General features: G+C 49.8%; 2 protein-coding genes across 6 annotated transcripts; one reads left to right on the top strand and one right to left on the bottom strand.

Moving 5' to 3' along the window:
- The first annotated feature begins 85 nt into the window (after window positions 1-85).
- Window positions 86-3381, top strand: ndufaf7 (NADH:ubiquinone oxidoreductase complex assembly factor 7). The gene is made up of 10 exons (XM_032584938.1): window positions 86-314; window positions 953-1113; window positions 1195-1275; window positions 1397-1507; window positions 1582-1804; window positions 1931-1989; window positions 2070-2183; window positions 2252-2395; window positions 2465-2638; window positions 2712-3381. The coding sequence occupies exons 1-10, from the start codon at window positions 218-220 to the stop codon at window positions 2931-2933; spliced, it is 1386 nt and encodes a 461-aa protein (XP_032440829.1). The 5' UTR covers window positions 86-217; the 3' UTR covers window positions 2934-3381.
- LOC116733897 (serine/threonine-protein kinase D3) lies at window positions 2992-18896 on the bottom strand. 5 transcript variants are annotated; one of them, XM_032584870.1, is made up of 20 exons: window positions 18603-18896; window positions 18059-18244; window positions 16204-16675; window positions 12851-12989; window positions 11387-11518; window positions 11157-11311; window positions 9157-9346; window positions 9005-9082; window positions 8211-8394; window positions 8013-8136; window positions 7714-7791; window positions 6766-7036; window positions 5941-5993; window positions 5791-5863; window positions 5610-5716; window positions 5368-5529; window positions 4905-5003; window positions 4561-4828; window positions 4225-4310; window positions 2992-3727 (listed from the first exon to the last, which is right to left on the bottom strand). In XM_032584870.1, the coding sequence occupies exons 3-20, from the start codon at window positions 16468-16470 to the stop codon at window positions 3554-3556; spliced, it is 2640 nt and encodes an 879-aa protein (XP_032440761.1). In that variant the 5' UTR covers window positions 16471-16675; window positions 18059-18244; window positions 18603-18896; the 3' UTR covers window positions 2992-3553. The 5 variants fall into 5 exon arrangements, with proteins under 5 accessions (XP_032440761.1, XP_032440760.1, XP_032440762.1 ...); XM_032584869.1 differs by having other exon boundaries at window positions 18059-18181; XM_032584871.1 differs by having other exon boundaries at window positions 18059-18181; window positions 18683-18896.
- Between the last annotated feature and the right edge of the window lie 1193 nt (window positions 18897-20089).

Below are 20089 nucleotides of genomic sequence, written 5' to 3'. Positions count from 1 at the left end.
GCCAACTTCAGGAGGACTCGGTGGCTTTTTGACCCTCTCTAGTGACCTGTAACCTTTCCAGGCAGATATCTGACCTTTAACAGCCTGGAGGAGACCCGCAGCTTTTACTCTGAACCCAGTTTGATTTTAACCCGGACATTAACCCACCGCTACGCAGGTTAGCTAATGCCAGCTGGGTTGTCCCAGAGCGGCTGCAGGAAGTGACGCACACGGCGCAATGAGGATGAAGGTCTGTCAGCAGCTGCTCGGTAGAGCCGTCAGTCACCGCGGAGCCTCATGTGCCGTTAGGACCGGCTCAGTGACACCTGACACAGGTAGACCCACCAGAACCTCACTCACACACAGCTCACCTGTCAGACTTCACCTGCAGCAGGCGGGAAACCTGAAGCAGAAACACCTGGCAGGTTCAGTACAGAGAGCATCAGAACATCTGGGTAAACTGACCCGGTTCTGAACCCGGTTCATCTTAATCCAGAACCCTCACCTGAGCTTCTCCAGCATTCAGCTCATGACGTCACAGATGATGATGATGATGATACCATGTATAGTCCGGTTTACCAGCTGTTATAACTGATCACGATAAGTGATCATATTAATGTTTTGAGGCCATTTCCAGGTACATAATAATAATAATAATAATAATAATGATAATAATAATAACAATAATGATAATAATAATCATTAACTCATTCTGAAAGGTCAGTACCGTTTAAATCCTGACGAACATTTAAAACTGGAAGACATTTTGTTTATTTATCCGTAAATAAAACAAGAAGTGAAATCAATTATGAAATCTCAGGAAACTAAACTATCGTCCAGTTTTTGGTAGATGTTTGGTTCTGCTCAGTTGGATTTGGACCAGAACCGGGTCGGATCCAAGACTCAGTAGAACCCATTTGGTTCTGCTCAGTGTTCCTGACCAAACTGACTCCAGAATGTCTGTGTTTGACAGGAAGGTGGCGCTGCGCTCCGTCCGCGACGCTGTGCAGCTCTTCAACCCAGGACAGGAAGTCCCGCCCCTCCATGCTCAAACACCTGAGCACCAAAATCCGCTCCACCGGGCCCATCACCGTGTCCGAGTACATGAGAGAGGTTCTGACCAACCCAGTGGCCGTACGTCTCACCGCCAGGCTGGGGGCGGGGCTTACCGTGTCTCCTCATAGGGGCGGGGCTTACCGTGTCTCCTTCCTGCAGGGTTACTACGTGAGGAAGATGATGCTGGGAGCGGAGGGAGACTTCATCACGTCACCAGAGATCAGCCAGGTGTTTGGAGAAGTGAGTCTGTTTGGATCAGAACCCGTCCGGGTCACTGGTCTTCAGAACCAGAACCTGATGATGATTACGATGAGCGCACTGAGGAGCAGGTGATTGGTTCTGACCCGGTTCTGGTCTGCAGCTGCTGGGCGTGTGGATGGTCAGTGAGTGGATGGCGGCGGGTCGGCCCGGTCGGTTGCAGCTGGTAGAACTGGGCCCGGGGAAAGGTTCCCTGATGGCGGACGTCCTCAGAGTAAGACCCGATCTCTGGTTCTGGAGGTTCTGGTTGGTTCCGGTTGGTCGATGCTGGTTCTGTTGTCTCTCCAGGTGTTCAGTCAGCTGCGCTCTGTAGTGGGCGGAGCCTCTGTGTCGGTCCACCTGGTGGAGGTGAGTCCGGTTCTGAGTCGGGTCCAAGCCGAGACGCTGACCGGAACCGGTGGCCAGGAGGCGAGCGGCGAGCCCGACCCGGCCGGCCCGGAGTACCGGCGCGGGGAAACGGCGGCCGGGGTTCCGGTGTCCTGGTACCGCCGCCTGGAAGACGTCCCTGCAGGTGGGAACCGGGCCGGGTCAGAACCGGGTAGAACCGAGTTTCTGTCAGCGTTTCCCTGAGGCGGCGGCAGAGGGTCAAACATTCAGCCCGGCTGACCTTTGACCTCCAGCGTTTCTCTGCTTTCAGGTTTCAGCATCTTTGTTGCTCACGAGTTCTTCGACGTTCTGCCGGTCCACAAGTTCCAGGTGAGACGGCAGCCTGCCGCCGCACCTGTCCTGCTCTCAACCCTCACCCGTCCTCACCTGTCCACTGTCCCCGCCCCCAGCGGACGGAGAAAGGTTGGCGGGAGGTTCTGGTGGATCTGGACCCGGCCGACCCGGGCCGGCTGCGGTTGGTTCTTTCTCCGGGTCCGACCCTCGCTTCGTCCTCGCTGGTCCAGGTGAGGAGCCGAGTGGCGGGTCGCCTGACGCTCCGGGGGGCGGGGCTTACCCAGGTGTGTGTGCGCAGGCCGGAGAGGGGCGGAGCCACGTGGAGGTGTGTCCGGAGGGCGGTGCCATCGTCCAGCTGCTGGCCCACCGGATCCGGCAGCAGGGAGGGGCGGCGCTGATCGCCGACTACGGCCACGACGGAACCAAGACCGACACGTTCCGGGTACGCCGCAGGCCGCCGGGTCCGGTCCGGTCCAGGGCCGTTCCGGCTCTAATGTGCGACCCGTTTCAGGGCTTCAAGGGCCACCAGCTGCACGACGTCCTGTCGGACCCCGGAGGCGCTGACCTGACGGCCGACGTGGACTTCAGCTTCCTGCGGCGCATGGCGGGAGGGGGCGTGGCCTGTCTGGGCCCCGTGACCCAGAGGGCGTTCCTGAAGAACATGGGCGGCGACGCCCGCATGCAGGTGGGTTCTGGTTCTGACACGCAGCATGCAGGTGGGTTCTGGTTGACTCCGGGTTCTGCTCGGTTTTGTTCAGGTTCTGCTGAGGAACTGCAGCGACCCGTCCAGCAGGAAGCAGCTGATCCGGAGCTACGACCTGCTGACAAGCCCCGCCCACATGGGCGAGCGCTTCCTGTTCCTGTGTCTGCTGGCGCCCGGCCGCCTCGCCGCCCCACCCACGCCCACCGGCTTGAAGCTGGACAGGAAGAGCCCCGCGCCACTTCCTGTGGCCGGCTTCTCCGAGCTCCGCTTCTCCTGACCCGGATCAATACCGGGTTTAGAACGGAAGTCAAGTAAACACTGCAACAGACTGAAACCAGTGTTCCCAGTTCAGCTTTAATGGTTTTGTGCTACAAAAGTAGAAACGTTCTCAGGTCTTCGTCAGTCAGTGAGGAAGAGGAAGCAGAAATCAGCTTTGCTCTCTGACCTCGGTTCAGATCCGATTATACATGAAACGGGTTTGATTCTGGACAGAATCTGATTTTCCTTCAGATCTGAAGTTAAACTGAATTTTTATTTTCATATCTGAAGTTAATCTGATGTTTTTTTCTGCTGCTGAAACAGGAAGTGAATTCCTGGGATTAGGAAAGCGTTGCTGGATTAATCCAGGAAGTTAATCAACAGAGTGGAGCCTCTGATTATGGATTATTAGATGAAGCTGTGAATGGAATTAGTGGCTCTGAGAATAAAACTGAAGATAAATTAAATTCTGTGTTGTTTTTCCTACTGCAACCTGAGGGGGCGCTGCTGAGTCCTTTATCTCAGTCTGTTGAATAGGAGAAGAAGCCCTGATCACTGGACCTGGTTGGGTAAACAGAACCAGCGTTCGGGTTGCCTCTGCAGCTTTGAGACAGCATGTCGTCATGGTAACCGCTTCCTCTAAGGGTCCTCGTCCATGTCGTCCAGGTTGGGAGACATGATGAAGTGGGTGGGGTAGTGCAGCCCGCGCTCGTCAGCGTACTCCTCCCAGCGCGCGTCGTCGCTCTCATGGGTGATGTAGCGCTCGCCGCGCCGCGTCTCGAACTCCCGCAGGTCCAACCACGTCTGGTAGTCCTGCAGGGACGAGACGGGGACATATTTAGCATTAGCTACACACTCTGTTGGAGTAGCACTTTAGCGTTAGCTACACGCTCATATTTAGCGTTAGCTACACGCTCATATTAAGCGTTAGCTACACACTGTTGGTGTAGCGCTTTAGCGTTAGCTACACGCTCATATTAAGCGTTAGCTACACTCTGTTGGTGTAGCGCTTTAGCGTTAGCTACACGCTCATATTAAGCGTTAGCTACACACTCTGTGCAACGCTTTAGCAGAATGAATGTTTATGGTGTGTGCACTACTAGCGTTTTAGTTAGCGCTGCCCACCACTGAATAAATGCTTCATTAACCATAATCTCGAGAATCTGTCTGAACTACGAGGCAGATTAGCCTGCAGTAATCCATGTTGACGTTTCAACAAATTGGAGCGGATGAAATCAGAACAGAACCAGGAAGGTTCTGCTGCAGCCAGATCGGATCAGGACTGAAGCTAGCAGCTAGCGGCTGGTTACCTGCAGCCAGGGGTGGCTCAGCGACTTGTCCACACTGAAGCGCTTCCTCATCTTCACCTGCAGCAGGTTGTTGATCAGGTCTTTGGCTGTTGGAGAGGAAATCAGTCAGGAACCAATCAGCTCCATGTTCTCACCTGGACACCTCTGAATAAACCTTTATTAACAACACGTCTGTTCTGTTAGCCTCCAGGTGGCGCTCTACCTACCCTAGGTACAACATGATTCCAGAAAATGGAATAAATCGTTTTAGTTTTATGGAAGTTTTTCTGGAAAACTTCATGGAAACAGAATGATACTTTCGGTCCAGAATGTAACCATGGTGACCAGGTGACCTACCTTCGTCTGAGATCTCCTTCCAGGGGTTGGGCGGGTACATGAAGGCGGCGTTCTGGATCTGGTCGTTGATGTCCTCATCCTCGTTGAAGGGGAACGTCCCGCTCAGGCTGACGTAGACGATCACGCCCACCGACCACATGTCCAGCGACCGGTTGTAGCCTTTACTGCGCAGAACCTCCGGCGCCAGGTAGGCCGGCGTGCCGACCACCGAGCGCCGGAACGACTTCTCCCCGATGATCCGGGCGAAGCCGAAGTCGCAGAGCTTCACCTGCCGGTGAACAGGAAGTCAGTGGGATTCCTGGCTCTCAGAACTCAGACCTGCTCGGCGGCGGGTCGGTTCTGACCTGAGGAAACGGCTCGGCCGAGGCCAGCAGGACGTTCTCGGGCTTCAGGTCACAGTGGACGATGTTCTTGAAGTGGAGATGCCTGAGAGCCACCAGGATCTGAGGAGACAACCGGGTCAGAACATCTGGTTTGGGTTAGAACATCAGGTCGGCTGAGACTTCAACAGAACCGGATTCACCTGTTGCTTCTGATGAGATCCACATTTAGTTTGAGGCCAAATATTGAGTTAGCAAGTTAAATTTGTAGTCAAGTGAAAGATACACAAGTAGCTTAAAGCTAAATATTTACACAGGAAGCTAATTATTTAGCTAACCAACATTAGCTAGCTCAAGTTAAGCTAAATATTTAATTTAAAACTAATTAATTAGCTGGACTTTTCCTGGTGTGAATGCAGCCTGTCTACATTTTCCTCCAAACAGTAGGACGGTTGTGAATGATTCTGGTTCTGTTGGTTCTGCTCACCTGGGTCACCAGGAACTTGGTGAGGCGTTCTGGCAGCCGGCTCTTGTCGCTGCATAAGATCATCTCCAGCATGTCTCCATGGAGCTTCTCCATGACAACAAACACCTGCTCAGGTGTCTCAAACATGCAGTCCAGGTTGACAATGCCAGGGTGGTGGAGGTTCTGTGGAAACGGACCAGAACCGGACCTCGATCAGCAGCGGTTGAGAGGAACGGCACCCCCCCGGTGGTGGAGCGGCGTACCTGCAGGATGGCCACCTCGTTCCTCAGCTGGCTCTCCTGCTTGGTGGGGAACCGCATCTTATCGATGATCTTGATCGCCACGTCTCGGCCCGTCTTCCGGTGTTTCCCTGCAGAACGTGGGCGGAATCGGGTCGTGTCGGGTCGGTTCTGGAACGTTTATCAGCCGGCTGGAATGTCTCACCTCCGTAAACGATCCCAAACTGTCCCGAGCCAAGAACCTCGTCGGCAAAGATCTGGTACACCGAGCTGATGTCCTGTAGAGAGAGAACCGGGTCAGAACCGGGTCCAGTTCATCAGAACCAGGTCAGAACCTAACAACGGGATGACTCACCACGTTCTCCTGTATCTGGGAGTTGGACACGGATATGCTGATGGAGAGTTCCTCTGGAAAACAGCAGAGAGGTTACAAGCTGCAACCAGCAGGCTTTTATTGTGACATCCCTGACCTCACTTCCTGTGTCTGTGCTGCACTTCCTGTCCCTTCCTGACATTAATCCGTCCTGACAGAGGAGCGCTCCGGGCCCTCATTGATTTCAATCTGGGGGCCGATCGATGTCGGGCTGATGGGGCCGTGCTCCGGTCGGCTCACGCTGCTGGGTCAGAACCTCGGCCATGCATGAAGTTTAATGCTCGGAACCAGAACCGGGTTCTGACAGCAGGAACCAGTAAACTTCCCCACAGTCTAAACTGGTTTAAACTGGTGTGAGTCCAGCAGCCTGTGAAAGCTTGGTGAGGTTGGAGTGGAGCGAACGGATGTGTTTCCATGGTAACTGGAGCGGTGCGGTGGGCGGTTCCGTCATCAGGGCGTCAAGTTTTGCTGCTTCACGACTGGAAGCTGAGCAGGAAGCAGGCGGATTCCTCTGAAGGTTCTGCTGGAACCAGAACCCGATGGAGCAGAACTCTTTAAAACATTTGGCATGTCTGGAAACCATCAGGTCATGATGTCGGGTTTTAAAGTGAAATATAACATTAATAGACTCGGATCACTTCAGCATCAACGTCTGGTTTGAAATCCTGGATGGACTGAATCTGGATTAATTAATGAGTCTAAATCCAGTTAAACCAGGTTTAGTCCCTAATCCAGTTAAACCTGCTCCAAATCCTCATCACTTTCACCAGTATACCCCACCAGTCTAACTTGGTTCTGGGAACTCACTGTGGTCCTTGCTCGGCCCGGCGCCGCCGCTGGCCTTGGGGGTGACGGGCATCAGCGCCTGCCTGACGGCCTTCTCCCAGCTGCGCCCCACGGCCCGGCCCACTCCGGAAGCGGCCGGCGCCGGGCCGTGGGGTGGTCCGCCCGCGTCCTCCCCGACGTAGTAGACAGTGGAGGCGGTGATGACCTCGAAGCAGTGCGGGCTGCCGCCCTGGGCAAGATGGCCGAAGTCCTGGGCCGCCTCCACCCGCAGGATCTCGGACAGAGGGATTTCCTGCCGGGAGAGAGAGAGTTCCTGAGAGGAGGAGAGGATTCATTCCTGCATCCGTCCTGAATCAGTCAGAGCGGCGCTCCGCCCGGCCGGGACTCGGACCCCTCAGGATGCTCCTGCTGCACGGTGCTGCGGCCAGCAGGGGGCAGCAGGTCGCCTCATGAAAGCAGAGAGGAAGGGTCAAAGGTCAGGCAACACATTTAGGAAACTCCTGAGATTTATTGACTGGATCCATCCGCTGCTGAAAGTAGTTCCTTAGATTCCTCCTGAACACAAACCGAGCCGAGGCAGCGCAGAAGCAAAGAACAGGAACACGTTTTCCCTCCACCAAGTTTTCCTTCCGTTCAGGTTCAGAATCAGGAAAATATTTCTAATGTTTTCTTGTCATGAAATGAGTCAGAGATGAACCCAGAGAACCTGCAGCCTGACCAGGTTCTACTGGTTCTGACTCACCAGTAGAACATCTGGCTCGAGATAAATGCACTCCACACTTTTCAGATTCTGATAGGTAAAAATGTTGAGAGCCAGGAATCATTTCCTTTTGCTCCACTTGTCCCTGAAGATCCCAGCTGAAGTTTGTAAACCTGAAGGTGTTGGTACTGTGAAGGTGTGGCTGCGGTCGTCATGGTAACAGCATGAAGCAGACCCCGTGTCGCAGACGGGTCCGCTCGCTCTCCTACCTTGTAGAACTTGGCTCCGCTGTCGTTCTGGAACAGAGTCAGGCTCTTGGTGTCCAGCCTCCAGTAGTGCCTCTTCCTCTGCAGACACACACACACACACAGTATCGTCTTCATCACCTTCATCAGCACTTCCTGTCTAAACGTGTCAGAGGGAGGAGATTTCCTCGCTTGGGGATTTACGAGTTGAAGGAACCTCAGAGGAATGTAACTTTTGGTTCTGGGCTCAGAACCAAAACCAGATCTCGTGGTTCTGGTTCTGAGCCCGGACCCCCGGCCGTCCCCGGCAGCGGCGGGCTCACCAGGTTGTCCCGGCTGCTGTAGTGGACCATCCAGCCCTCCTTGACGGCGGCAGAGCTCCTCCTCTTGGTGTGTTTCACCGACTGCACCACTCTCATCAGAGGGATGTTGCTGCTGGTCGACGGGCTGCAGGAGGAACGCCAACTTCCTGTCAGAGGCGGGTCTCCTTCCTGCTGACCAATGGGAGGCGGCAGTCTCACCTGATGGCTCTGGCCGTCTCGTCGTCTTTCTCTGCGTCTCCCAGGGAACCGTCCATGAAGAAGAGTTTGTCCTCGGGCGTGGACGGCTCGTCCTGCTCGTCCAGACTCTGACCTCCGTCGCAGTTCAGGTCGCAGGCCTCCACCTCCATGGAGGCCTCGGGGTCCAGACTGGGGCTGAGCGGCTCTGCACCAGAACCAGAACCAGAACCGGACCGGACTCAATCACCACATTACAACCGCATGACCACCAGGGGGCATTACAGGACCTGGGGCTGCTCGTTTACACACACAGAGAGAGACATGACCCGACACACACCCAGCATCCAACCAACTGTACATCCAACCAACCATCCATCCAACCATAAATAAACTAACTCCGCCTCCAGGCAGCCCTTCATCAGTGTATCTGCCCTCTTTCTCCGCCTTGCTTCGTTTTTTGTTATCATTAATAAGCGATCAATAAGTGCTGATTGGAGCTGATTGATGATCAGCAGCCACCTGAAGCTCCTGGATCGGGTAAGTCAGGGGGGCCCAAAGTCGGTCCTGGAGGCCCGGCATCCTGCACGTTTAGTTCTCTCCCTGGTACCAACAACCTTCTCAGCAGGTCCATGTTCTTCTCAGGCCTCTAATGATCCATCATTGGATTCAGGTGCGTTAAACCAGGGAGAGGCTAAAACATGCAGGAGGCCGGCCCTCCAGGACCCGCTTTGGGCCCCCCGGTGGTAAGTGGTTCTGTTCGGTTGTATTCTCGGAACCAACGTGGATCTGCTACAGACTGAAGGAAGGGAACTCACCTCCGTTGAAGTCCACCTCGCCCAGACAGTCCCGAGGAACTTTGGCAGCGCATCGCTTGTGGCAGTTGAACTTACAATCTGCAGCAGAGGACATGAGCAGGTCATCCTGCAGGCCAGCTTCTGCCTGTACTGGTTCTACTGGTTCTGCTCACCTTTGCACTGCAGGCCCTGTCTGAAGAGCCCCTTCAGCAGCCGCTTGCAGTACTGGCAGATGGTGGGCCGGGTGTAGGTGTGGATGGAGAAGGTGTGGGGGACTTTAACCCGACCCAGCACCATCTTCTCCATCCAGATGGGACGGCCGCTCAGCAGGGAGTTACGCTTCCCGGCTCCCAGCAGGGGGCGCTGTTGATGGAAAAAAGCATTTAGCGGAGGCTAACGCTAAAGCGCTAGATCTACACAGTAATTAGCGGAGGCTAATGCTAAAGCGTTAGATCTACATAGGGCTGTGAGAGTGAGACTCGTGAGACTCGATGTCTCACGAGTTTTTCAATTCACGATAGTTTAAATGGCTCTACCGCAACTATCGAGTATAAATTGTCGTTCAAATAATAAACTTTCGCCGTCAAATTCACTGCGAGTCTGGTTTATCCGACACCCTATGAATGCATCACTAGGCCCTCGCCCTTACCAACCTGAACATTTTCTACCAATCAGGCTGCACGGAGAAAACAAACAACATGGTGACAGCGAGAGAAGTGAATGAGACGGAAACTAAAGAGGAATCAGATGAACTAGTTTAGTTCCGAAGAGAAACAGCTGGATCAATAATCTGACAGTGGTTTGGATTTCATATGGAGGATGTCCAACAAAATGAGGTAATTTGCGAAACATGTTATCAAACTATTGCCACAAAAGTTTGTACCACAAATTTATTTCACCGCCTGATCAGATTATTCTTTAACCTGCCGTTCAGAGCCGGTAGAACCGGCCCGTTAAAGTCAAACCTGGAGACGTAGCTATGATTCATTTAGTGCTGTGCAATGGGAAAAATAACTCAAAACTACTCATTCTTTTCGTCTTGCTCTCTGTCGGCTTTACGATACACGTAGACTCGTTGCCATAGCAACTGACAACAACACAACTTTATGCATCAGGATTCAGCACCAAAAACACTCAAACATTGGAGCAGAACCGATTTTGATTCTGCTAAAGCAGAACATTCAGTTCATTAGTTTTATGCTTTTAGTGATTGTCGTGGTAGATTAGCCACCGCTGCTATTAGCCAAGCTAACACAGCTGTGGTCGATTAGCTAATTTAAACACCTGCTCTACTGATGCTCTGTCAGTTTGTGTGTAGATCGCTTTTTCATTTTTACGCTGAACCAAAACACCTTATTCCACAGGACATGTATATGTTACGTTTGTCAAAGTCAAGCAAGTAACTGACCTACTTCCATCCCTTTTATTTCATATATGGAGATTACATTTAAGTCTAGCAGGGGACTGTTGGTGGGAACATGCATGGTGACATCATGCTGCAAAGAGTCGATAGTTTAAAATAACATTTGAAGCTTATTTAAGAATATAGTGATATCTATCGTGTATCGTGATATAGCAAAAAATATATTGGGATATTAGATTTTCCTCATATCCCCCAGCCCTAGGTCTATACGGTAATTAGCATAGGCTAATGCTAAAGCCCTGGATCTACACTGTAATTAGCATAGGCTAATGCTAAAACCCTGGATCTACATGGTAATTAGCATAGGCTAATGCTAAAGTGCTATATGTACAAGGTATTAAAGGAGCTTTAGTAGCACTGAACACAGCGGCTCCGTCTAAAACCTGATCTGTATTCATTTCTCTATTCTAACATCCCAGTTGTTCTGTGTTTCTTCCTGTGTTTTAAATGTTATTGTGTTTATTCCGCACATTAAAAGGAATTCTGCTTCTATTTAGTTCAAGCTAAACTTCAGTCCACTGAAAGTTTACAAAATAACAAAGTTTTGGACCCGAGAGAACCTTAGGGATTGGATCTGACCTCTGACCTGCAGGAATAACAACGTTACAACCTCTGCTCGCAGGTTCTGATTGGGTCGGGTTCAGGTTCTGATCTCCATAATTAATGAAATTCCAGTGATTGACCTGCAGCCATCAGACACTGTGTGTGTTCGTGTGTGTGTGTGTTCTCTCTCTCTCTCTGTGTGTGTACCTCCTCCAGCGGCATCGGGGGCAGCTCGGTGGAAGGCGGTCGTGCCACAGACAGGTTTGGACCCGGCAGAGAGACGTTGGACAGCCGTCTCTTCCTGCCGCTGCAGTTGTTGGGGATCTTAAAGGCGCAGCGCTTGTGGTAGTTCAGGCCGCATCCTGCAGGGGGAGCGCATCTGGTGAGCCAACCTCCAGCTCCACTAGCGCTAGCGTTAGCCCGCGGCGTCTCCGTACCTTCACACTTGAGGCCCTGCCTCACCAGGCCCCACAGCATCTCGCCGCAGTCGTCGCAGAACGCCGGCGCCTTGTAGGAGTGAACGTACAGCGTGTGCGGCCGAATCTGGAAGTCTTCCTGCTTGGCGAGCGCTGAAACACGGACAACAAGAAGAGTCGGGAAAACGTCTGCGGCTTCCACAGGATCGGATGGAGACGGCCGGAGAACCGGACCGGAACCAGGTCCGGAGCCGGACCGGGATTTCCTGTTTCCACAGAGAGCAGCCGATCTGCCTGTCAGCAGATTTATTCCAGGTTCTGTTTAATGATCGGCCCACAGCATCACTCCTCCCCTCACAGCCATTACAGCAGAACCAATCAGAGCTGAAATATACTGGCACTGAGTGACAGTGGGCGTGTCCCTCTGCTTTCTGATTGGACAAAAACCAGGAAGTGCTCCAGCAGTGGGAGACATCCTGGCCGGTTACATTCAGAAGGTTCTGAATGTTGTACCGGGTCAGAATCATCATCACTCTGAGCTGAACATTCTGGGGAAAAACCTTCAGAGTCATACTGGGATTAAACTGGGATTAAACTCTGAAATATTTCATTTATTATGAATCTTCCTGATGAATTTCCTCAAATCTTTAATGTCAAATTAATGAAGCAGTTTTAGAGAAAAACATGGATCAGATATGATCAGATATGATCAGATTATGATCAGATTATGATCCGGTGGAACCAGCAGCTGCTGCCTTGCTTCATGACTGCCATTTGTGCAGACAGGAAGTGCAGCTGCTGCACGGTGCTGCAGCTTCCTGGAGGAAGTTCTGCCGACCCGTTTCATCCTGCAAAGCGACTCGGATCCGCCGCCGCCGCCCGGGCTTCAGGCGGCCTGTTGACACGGGGCAGGAAGTGACATCACTGCCTAGAGCTCTGCGGTTCAGAGCAGAACGGCGCTGACAGGAAGCGCGCTCTGAGTACATCAGCAGGCGAGACGAAAAGGAGAAGGAGAAGAATAAAAGAGGCCTCAAGAGTCACTGGAGCACCTCAGGGTCAGAACCAAGGTCCAAGCGGGCCCAGGACAAACAAACCCACCCATTCAGAATCAAGTTCTGGAGGCTCTGGAGCACCATGAAGGAAATCTCATGGTGCTCACTGTAAAAACTCAAAACCTCACTAAGTAGTTTTGTCTGCTTTTATCATAAATCTCTCAGTTCACCAGGGGCCCCAAGGCAGGAACCAGTAGGAACCCAGCAGGTACCAGTAGTAACCCAGTAGAAACCCAGTAGGAACCAGTAGGAACTCAGTAGAAACCCAGTAGGACCCAGTAGGAACCCAGTAGAAACCCAGTAGGACCCAGTAGGAACCAGTAGGACCCAGTAGGAACCCAGTAGGACCCAGTAGGAACCCAGTAGGAACCAGCAGGAACCCAGTAGGAACCCAGTACCCTCTCCCGCCCCCCCAGTAGGCCCCGCCCCCTACCTGACAGCACGGCCTCCACCAGGTCGCCCTCCTGGATCTCGTCGGCGGTCGCCAGGCGCTGCAGGATGTTGCTGGACATTGGATCGTGGCGGAACAGCAGGATTTTATCGTACATCCCGAAAAATCCACATTCTGGGAACTGTAAGCCAAACAGGGCGGAGTCAGAACATTCATCCAACCGACCTGTAAACTCCAGGGAACTTAACAGAATCTGAACAGAACCATCCAGCCAGAACCGGGTTTCCTGAACCTTCCAGCAGGAAAATTTCCGGCTCTGATGCCTCTGGTTTTAATCTGACGTACCGGCCCTTTAAGAGACTCTTCTTCACCTGATGATGAAGATGCAAATCCTCCCAGATGTCCGGTTCTGATCTGACCCGTCTGAGGCCCAGGTTGCCTCTGTCCAGATGTTATCAGGGACTGGAACCAATCAGCTTCCAGCTCCTTATCAGGTGAGTGCGGGGCTTTGCCCTGAGCTCTGACTGCCAGGCAGATAAAAACTTCCTGCTGCAGAACGTCCTGCTGGGTTCAAACCGGGGCGCTGCAGGTCCGGATGGTCCGGACGGTCCGGTCCGATTGTCTGGACCTGCAGGTCCGGATGGAGCTCAGGTTAATCCCATCGGATTCCCTCCATCCAGACTCCAGTTGTTCTGGAAATCAGCTGATTTCCCATCGGTCCAGAGACCAGGAATGTTCTGAAGGAAGTTCAGCTCAGGTCTGACAGCAGCTGGTTCTGATGGACCCGACTTTAATGGAGCCAGCAGATAATCCAGGATAAATCGTGCGCTAATGGCCGCCGGGTCAAGGAGCTGCAATTAAGGGATTAACAGAACCGCTGATGAGCTCTAACCGGGCCTACCAGAACCACACATATGAGGCCCTGACCTGTCAGAACCAGCTGGTGACTACGAGGACATGCCTCAGACTCTTTGGGTCTGAAGGTTCTGGTTCCGGTTCTGAACATCCGACCAGAAGGTGGAGTTCTGGATCAGCCGGTTGGAGACCCATTGATTCCAGAACCCGATCAGAACCTCAGAGCGACCCAAACAGCAGCCACTGAAGCTGCAGCACCACCTGTCCTTGGTTACCACGGTAATCAGCAGAGAGGACGTCACGTCTCCATGGTGATGCAGCAGAAATGTTGAACTTTGGGTTCTGGTCCAGAACCGTCTGGCGGAAAAGTTGTGGTTCTGGTCCCTAAACTAACCCAGAACCGTCCAGAACCATGAACAATAAAGGTTCTGGTTCTGTTCGGTCCCAAATGGAGATCCAGGTGTTTGAGAACTCAGGAACCGGATCTCTGGAGTTAGACCGGAATCAGATCCCACTGAGTGCCGGGACGGTTCTGAACCGGACCAACCGAACTTCTGTTCTCTAACAGAACCATATTCATGACAGCTTGGACAGAACCTTCCGGCTTCTGAACCAGTCCAGGACGCAGTGGGAATGTGGGGAACTTCCCGCTGCCCCTGAACGCACCGCAGCAGAGCCGTGACATCATCCAACACAAAAGCAGGAAACAGAAGATTCCCGCCATTTTGTCACTGAACGAGCCGGGAATCAGACCTGGACACACTTTCCCCGGTCTAGAGCAGAACCCGGCCATTCCTGGACTGGATCCGATTCCAGGATCTGGATCCGATCCAGTTTGAACTGGAGGAATCCTGAATGAAGTTTTGTCCCGTTGTTTCCATCAGAAACAAAAACAGGAAGGAAAGAGAAAGTTGATCCTTGGTTTCCGGTGGGAATCAGACCAACGAGTCGCGTTCACAACAAACCCCAGCAGGTGGCGTCAGTTCCAACCAATCAGATCGCAGTTTTCATTTTCCAGAGTTATTCAGGAAGCTGCTCCGCTTCCAAAAAATCCAATGAATCGCTTCATACGACTCCTTTGATCTGATGTCCATTACTAAAAATTATAAAGATTTCATAATAAATATCCGATAAATCATTGGTACAGAAATGTGACAAAATTTTTTACACATAATAAAAATAACTAAACAGAGCGTGGAAATAAAATGTAAATGCATATAAATATTGTAAAAAATAATAAAATTATGAACATCAAACCAGAACTTTCTGTTCAGCAGAATCAGTTTTTCCATTTTTAGAAATTATTTTTTCATTGTTTATTAATAAATAAAATGAGAGTTTTCTTGTTTTTTGTGTTTGAATCGATAAGAAAATAGTAGATTTATTGTATCGATCTATTGATTTAATGCTATAACAATTATCATTTATCAGATGGCTGGCGGTTGGATGTAAAGTTGTGCGACTCGATCCATCAGCAGGTGGCGCGGCGGCGGCGCTGGAGAGCTCCTTGAAAACAAGCAGCAGCTGTCAAACAGGAAGTGGAGAGCGCTGACGCTGCAGCAAGCAGGAAGTGGCATTCCCTGAGAGAAGACACCACTTCCTGTGATGAAACTGGAACCTGGTCTAAGACCAGGAACCAATCAGCTGAATCAGTGATCAACAGATCTCTGGCAAGGATCAATATTAAACAGAACAGAGCTTGAACGACCCAGTTTCACCCCAGAAGGCTGTGTGTGTGTGTGTGTGTGTGTGTGAACAGGTGGTGTGTTCAGTTCGAGTGGTGAAACAGAAGATGCTGAGATAAGACTCGGCTCACAGCAGAAGTCTGCAGGTTGAACTGTCGCAACTCCTAATCCCGGATCATTGTTATCCCTGATCCGGTTCGGGTTTCTGATCCAGTCTGGGCTCCCGATCACCAACCTGTTCCCCTCCTGGCCTGTGGGGGCGCTGCACCAAGAACCACTGAAGGAAATGACACAGAAACCTCTGAAGACACTGAGAGCAACTTCCTTCTTCACCAGATGGAAACAAGATGGAGGCGTCAGATTTTAGCGGTTGGAGGATTTCTCTTTAGTCTTTGGCTAAAGACCAGGAGCCATTTCTGCTGCTAGCGCTAGGCTAGCATGCTAGCTTTACCCAGAATGCCCTGCATTGTAGTCCACTTCCTCCTTTTGGAGCGGTCTCCAGTCCGCTTGGCATTCACATTCAGACCCAATCAGAGTTCACTTCAACCGAACCCAGACCGAGGTTTGGAGGACCAGAGGTCAGAGGTTGATTAGCATTCACACCTCACCAACCGGGCTGGAGTTTATAGACAAACGGACTGGAGTCAGATTGAAGCACGCTGAACTAAATATGTAGTTTGAAGCTTAGCTTGCTAACTAACTACTTAGTTGTCAAGCTAAAGCTATGTGTTCAGCTAATAGCTAAACATATAAAGCTATATGTTTGACTTGCTAACTAAATATTTGGCCCAAACTAACTTGTTGTAGTTTCAAGTTACGTGGTTCCTGCTGAAGTGTCTCTCAAACCCGCCATACCTTCTGATCCACGATGGAGCAGACAAGCTCTCGGACCGCCAGTAGCGACACGTCTCCGGGGTCAAGGGTCACGGTCTCCCTGGTGAGTCCGATCTGTAGCAGGAAGGAGACGCCCTGCAGGGAGCCCCTGGAGTTGGTGGGGCTGGGGCCCGTCTGGCTGCCGTCGGACAGTCGGCCGCAGACGGCGGCGGGCGGGCTGGGCGACGGCGTGGGCGGAGCCTGGTTTTGGGCGGGGCATGAGGGCGGCGGGCTGTTATCGGCGGACATCTTGTGTTGTCAGAGAGAGAGAGATCTGCCAGGTGGAGAAGCTCAGTCAGCCGACGGTGGTCTGGCCCTCCACTTCCTGTCTGCTTCCCTGCTGCTTCCTGTCGCCGCGGAGCATCTCTGTTTCCAGGGAGACGACGCTCAGCTGGTCAGGGAAACACCGGGTTCGGGTCGGAACCGGACCGGTCCGCACTCAGAGCGCCTGCAGCTGGAAACACAGAGACGGAGAGGACAGAAAGGTCAAAGGTCAGCTCTACTCGGACGTTAGGATCATAGAGCTTCAGTCAGAACCAGAACCAGACTTATTGGGCCAGACTGGGTCACAAATAAAGAATTTCACAGCGAGAAGACGTGAAATATAAATGACAGACAACCAATTAAAACTGATAACTGACATAAACATGACAAGTCTCATTCTGCTCAGGACACTTAGCATTAGCTTCTGCTAAATGCACTGTAGGTTTAGTGCTTTAGCATTAGCTTCTGCTAAATGCACTGTAGGTTTAGTGCTTTCGCATTAACTTCTGCCAAATGCACTGTAGGTTTAGTGCTTTAGCATTAGCTTCTGCCAAATGCACTGTAGGTTTAGTGCTTTAGCATTAGCTTCTGCTAAATGCATTGCAGGTTTAGTGCTTCAGCATTAGCTTCTGCTAAATGCATTGCAGGTTTAGTGCTTTAGCATTAGCTTCTGCCAAATGCACTGTAGGTTTAGTGCTTTAGCATTAGCTTCTGCCAAATGCACTGTAGGTTTAGTGCTTTAGCATTAGCTTCTGCCAAATGCACTGTAGGTTTAGTGCTTTAGCATTAGCTTCTGCTAAATGCATTGCAGGTTTAGTGCTTCAGCATTAGCTTCTGCTAAATGTACTGTATATTTAGCGCTTTAGCATTAGCTTCTGCTAAAACTTATTTACATAGTACTATAATATTAGCTTCTGCCAATTATCGTTATTACTGGATAGAAATATGAAACGTTAGGGGAAGTAAAGTAAGGATAAAGGAACAATATGTTGATGTGTTTGCAGTCGTGTGTTTTTAAAGACAGAAAACTACAAGAATAGTTCTAACAGAGCAGATCCTCAGGATGTCAGCTGTTCATGTGGCCTTCAGAGAGACCGCCTCTGTAGCGCCACCTGAAGACAAAACAGTTTGTGTCCAGCATGTGTGGGGTCTGCAGAGATGCTAGCTGCCTTTTTCCTGATCCTTGACCTGTACAAGTCCTGGATGGAGAAGATTTGAACCATCTGTCTGATTGAACCTGGAGAATAAACCTGGAACCTGGAGCTGAACCTGGAGTAAAACCTGGAACCTGGAGTAAAACCTGAAGCTGAACCTGGAGTAAAACTTGGAACCTGGAACTGAACCTGGATATTTCCTGCAGAACTCACCAGGACATTTCAGGTTTCTTAACTTTCAACTAAAAGTGATCAAAGTGAAACATTAAATCGGTTGAATTGATAATCTGAGGCAGGATTTAGGATTGATAATCTGAGCAGGAAGGAGGATTATCTATCGAAATTAAAAAGCTCTGACAGGATTCTCCAGTGTTTACTAGAAAGGTTCAGAACCCGATTCAGGACCCGGTTCTCCTCACCAACAGCAGCTCAGTTTGTGTTTGATATGAAGGTTTCACATCCTGTGGACGTTCGGTCCGGTTTGTTTAGTGAATCTTTGGGTCCAGATCATCGTCTCCTCTGCAGAATCAGATTTCAGGATCCTGTTGGACACAAACGGCTTTTCAAAGCGAGTCATCCGATCCGGTTCCGTCCCACTAAAGTTTCTGCACAAACACAAAACCTAAACTTGAGAAGAACGATAGTTATATGGGAAACTGATTTTGGTGAATTATCCCGTCAAACCCACATATTCCATCCTCCTCTCTAATATTTCATCATTTCTATAATATGAAATCGATGTGAGGAAGGTCACAGGTTCACATTCTGATTTTTCCACGAACCATCGGCGGTTTAACTGTTTAAGAACCAGCAGAACATCTGGAAACATCTGGACCAGAACTCAGCTGAGAACCGTAATGAATTAATTACCACAGAGGAAGAAATCAACTGCAGCAGGTCTGACAGCAGCTCGATCCTCAAACTGGATTTCAGAGTTTGAAAGAAGAAAAAGTTCAAAACTACCTCCGATTTCACAGTGTCCATCCAGAACCGAGCCCTACACGAACTGTTCCCTCGGAACCAGCAGGATCCTGCAGCAGTACCTGCGAGTCCAAAGGCGTCGGTCCTCCGGCCGGATCACGCAGCTCCAGGCCGAGGATGGAGCCGGTTTTTTCCGCCAAACTACGGCGACGGTCCGAGCGGCAGCGGTTCGGAGCGGATCTGAGAGGAGACGATCTGTTACAGAGCGGGGAGGGCTCACTCCGAGCAAAAAACCCAGGACCAGACACTGGGGAGAGGGCTCACTCTGAGGTGATTTCTGAAAGGACATGAGCAGAAAGAGTGGAAATGTATTTTAAGAGGAATGGTAATGTTTTGCATAGTTCTTATGCGTTGTACAGTTTATTTATAGCCATTATTAATTTTCAACTTTTGTCCTTATTTAGGCCGTTATATATATTCAGGTCAATAATACTTAACTGGCTAAAAGCAAATTAAACTTTAAAATAGAATAGAATCATGAGGAGAGGGTTATTTTTTACACAATCATTTTCATTACTTGAATTTTTGTTAATTTTGGCTACATCTGCGTTGTTTAATTATTTCTAATACAATTGCTTTACATGTGTTTTATAAAGAAACGATTTAAATACCTTTTAATGTTTTTAAAGTAATTAATCTTTTCAGAAAAACACTGTAGAAACTGACGCATATCAATTTTATAGACAATCTTTGTTCTCTGGGGTTTTATTACACCCGAGTGCTAATTTTTGTCGCCATCTTTTGGTGAAAATAAGGCATTACAAGCAACAGTAATTTAGACAAATTCTTTAAATTTAAAACTATAATCAATGTTTTTACTCTTTCAGCATTTATAAACTAGTAATAAAACTCCCGAACATAAAAAGTCACTTTATCATCTATAAAAAAGTTCATAATCATGTTTTGTTCTTTGAGCTGTTTCCTGCTTCATCGGTTCAAACCCGGATCAGTTTAAACTCAGAGCAACGTTGCAGTGGGATCAGGCTAACTCCTGGAGCTGAAGGAAAAACTTCCACACCAGATACTTCAAATAGATATTTAACTTCATTATACATAAAAATACTTTATTGTTTGTGTAGGAACAAACATTTCTAGCAAAAGCTCATTAAAAATTTTCTTTTACAAAATATGTGCCAATAATATTAGAATACAGAAGAGTTAACCTATTATTTGGAGCTAAATTGAGGCCAAAAAGGTTATTAAAAAAATGCTGAAACTGAAAAGAAAAAGACTTGACTCTGAAAAATAGTTTTGATCTTTTTGTTTCAGTTTTCAAATTACTTTTTGACATACTCAAACATAAATTTATGGAGCTAATTTGCAGATGTTAAACTGGTTTAAAAAATTTTTAGAAATGAAAAATAATTTTGGAACTAAAAAAAAAATTTAAATAAAAAAAAAAGGCTTGAAACTGAAACAAAAAGTTCAAAACTACGTTCAGAAGTTTTTTCTAGTTCCAGAACTATTTT

The sequence above is a fragment of the Xiphophorus hellerii genome, chromosome 15 (assembly GCF_003331165.1).
Source record: "Xiphophorus hellerii strain 12219 chromosome 15, Xiphophorus_hellerii-4.1, whole genome shotgun sequence".
NCBI lineage: Eukaryota > Metazoa > Chordata > Actinopteri > Cyprinodontiformes > Poeciliidae > Xiphophorus > Xiphophorus hellerii.
The sequence above is the reverse complement of the archived record's forward strand: the minus strand, read 5'-3'. Positions and strand labels throughout refer to the sequence as shown.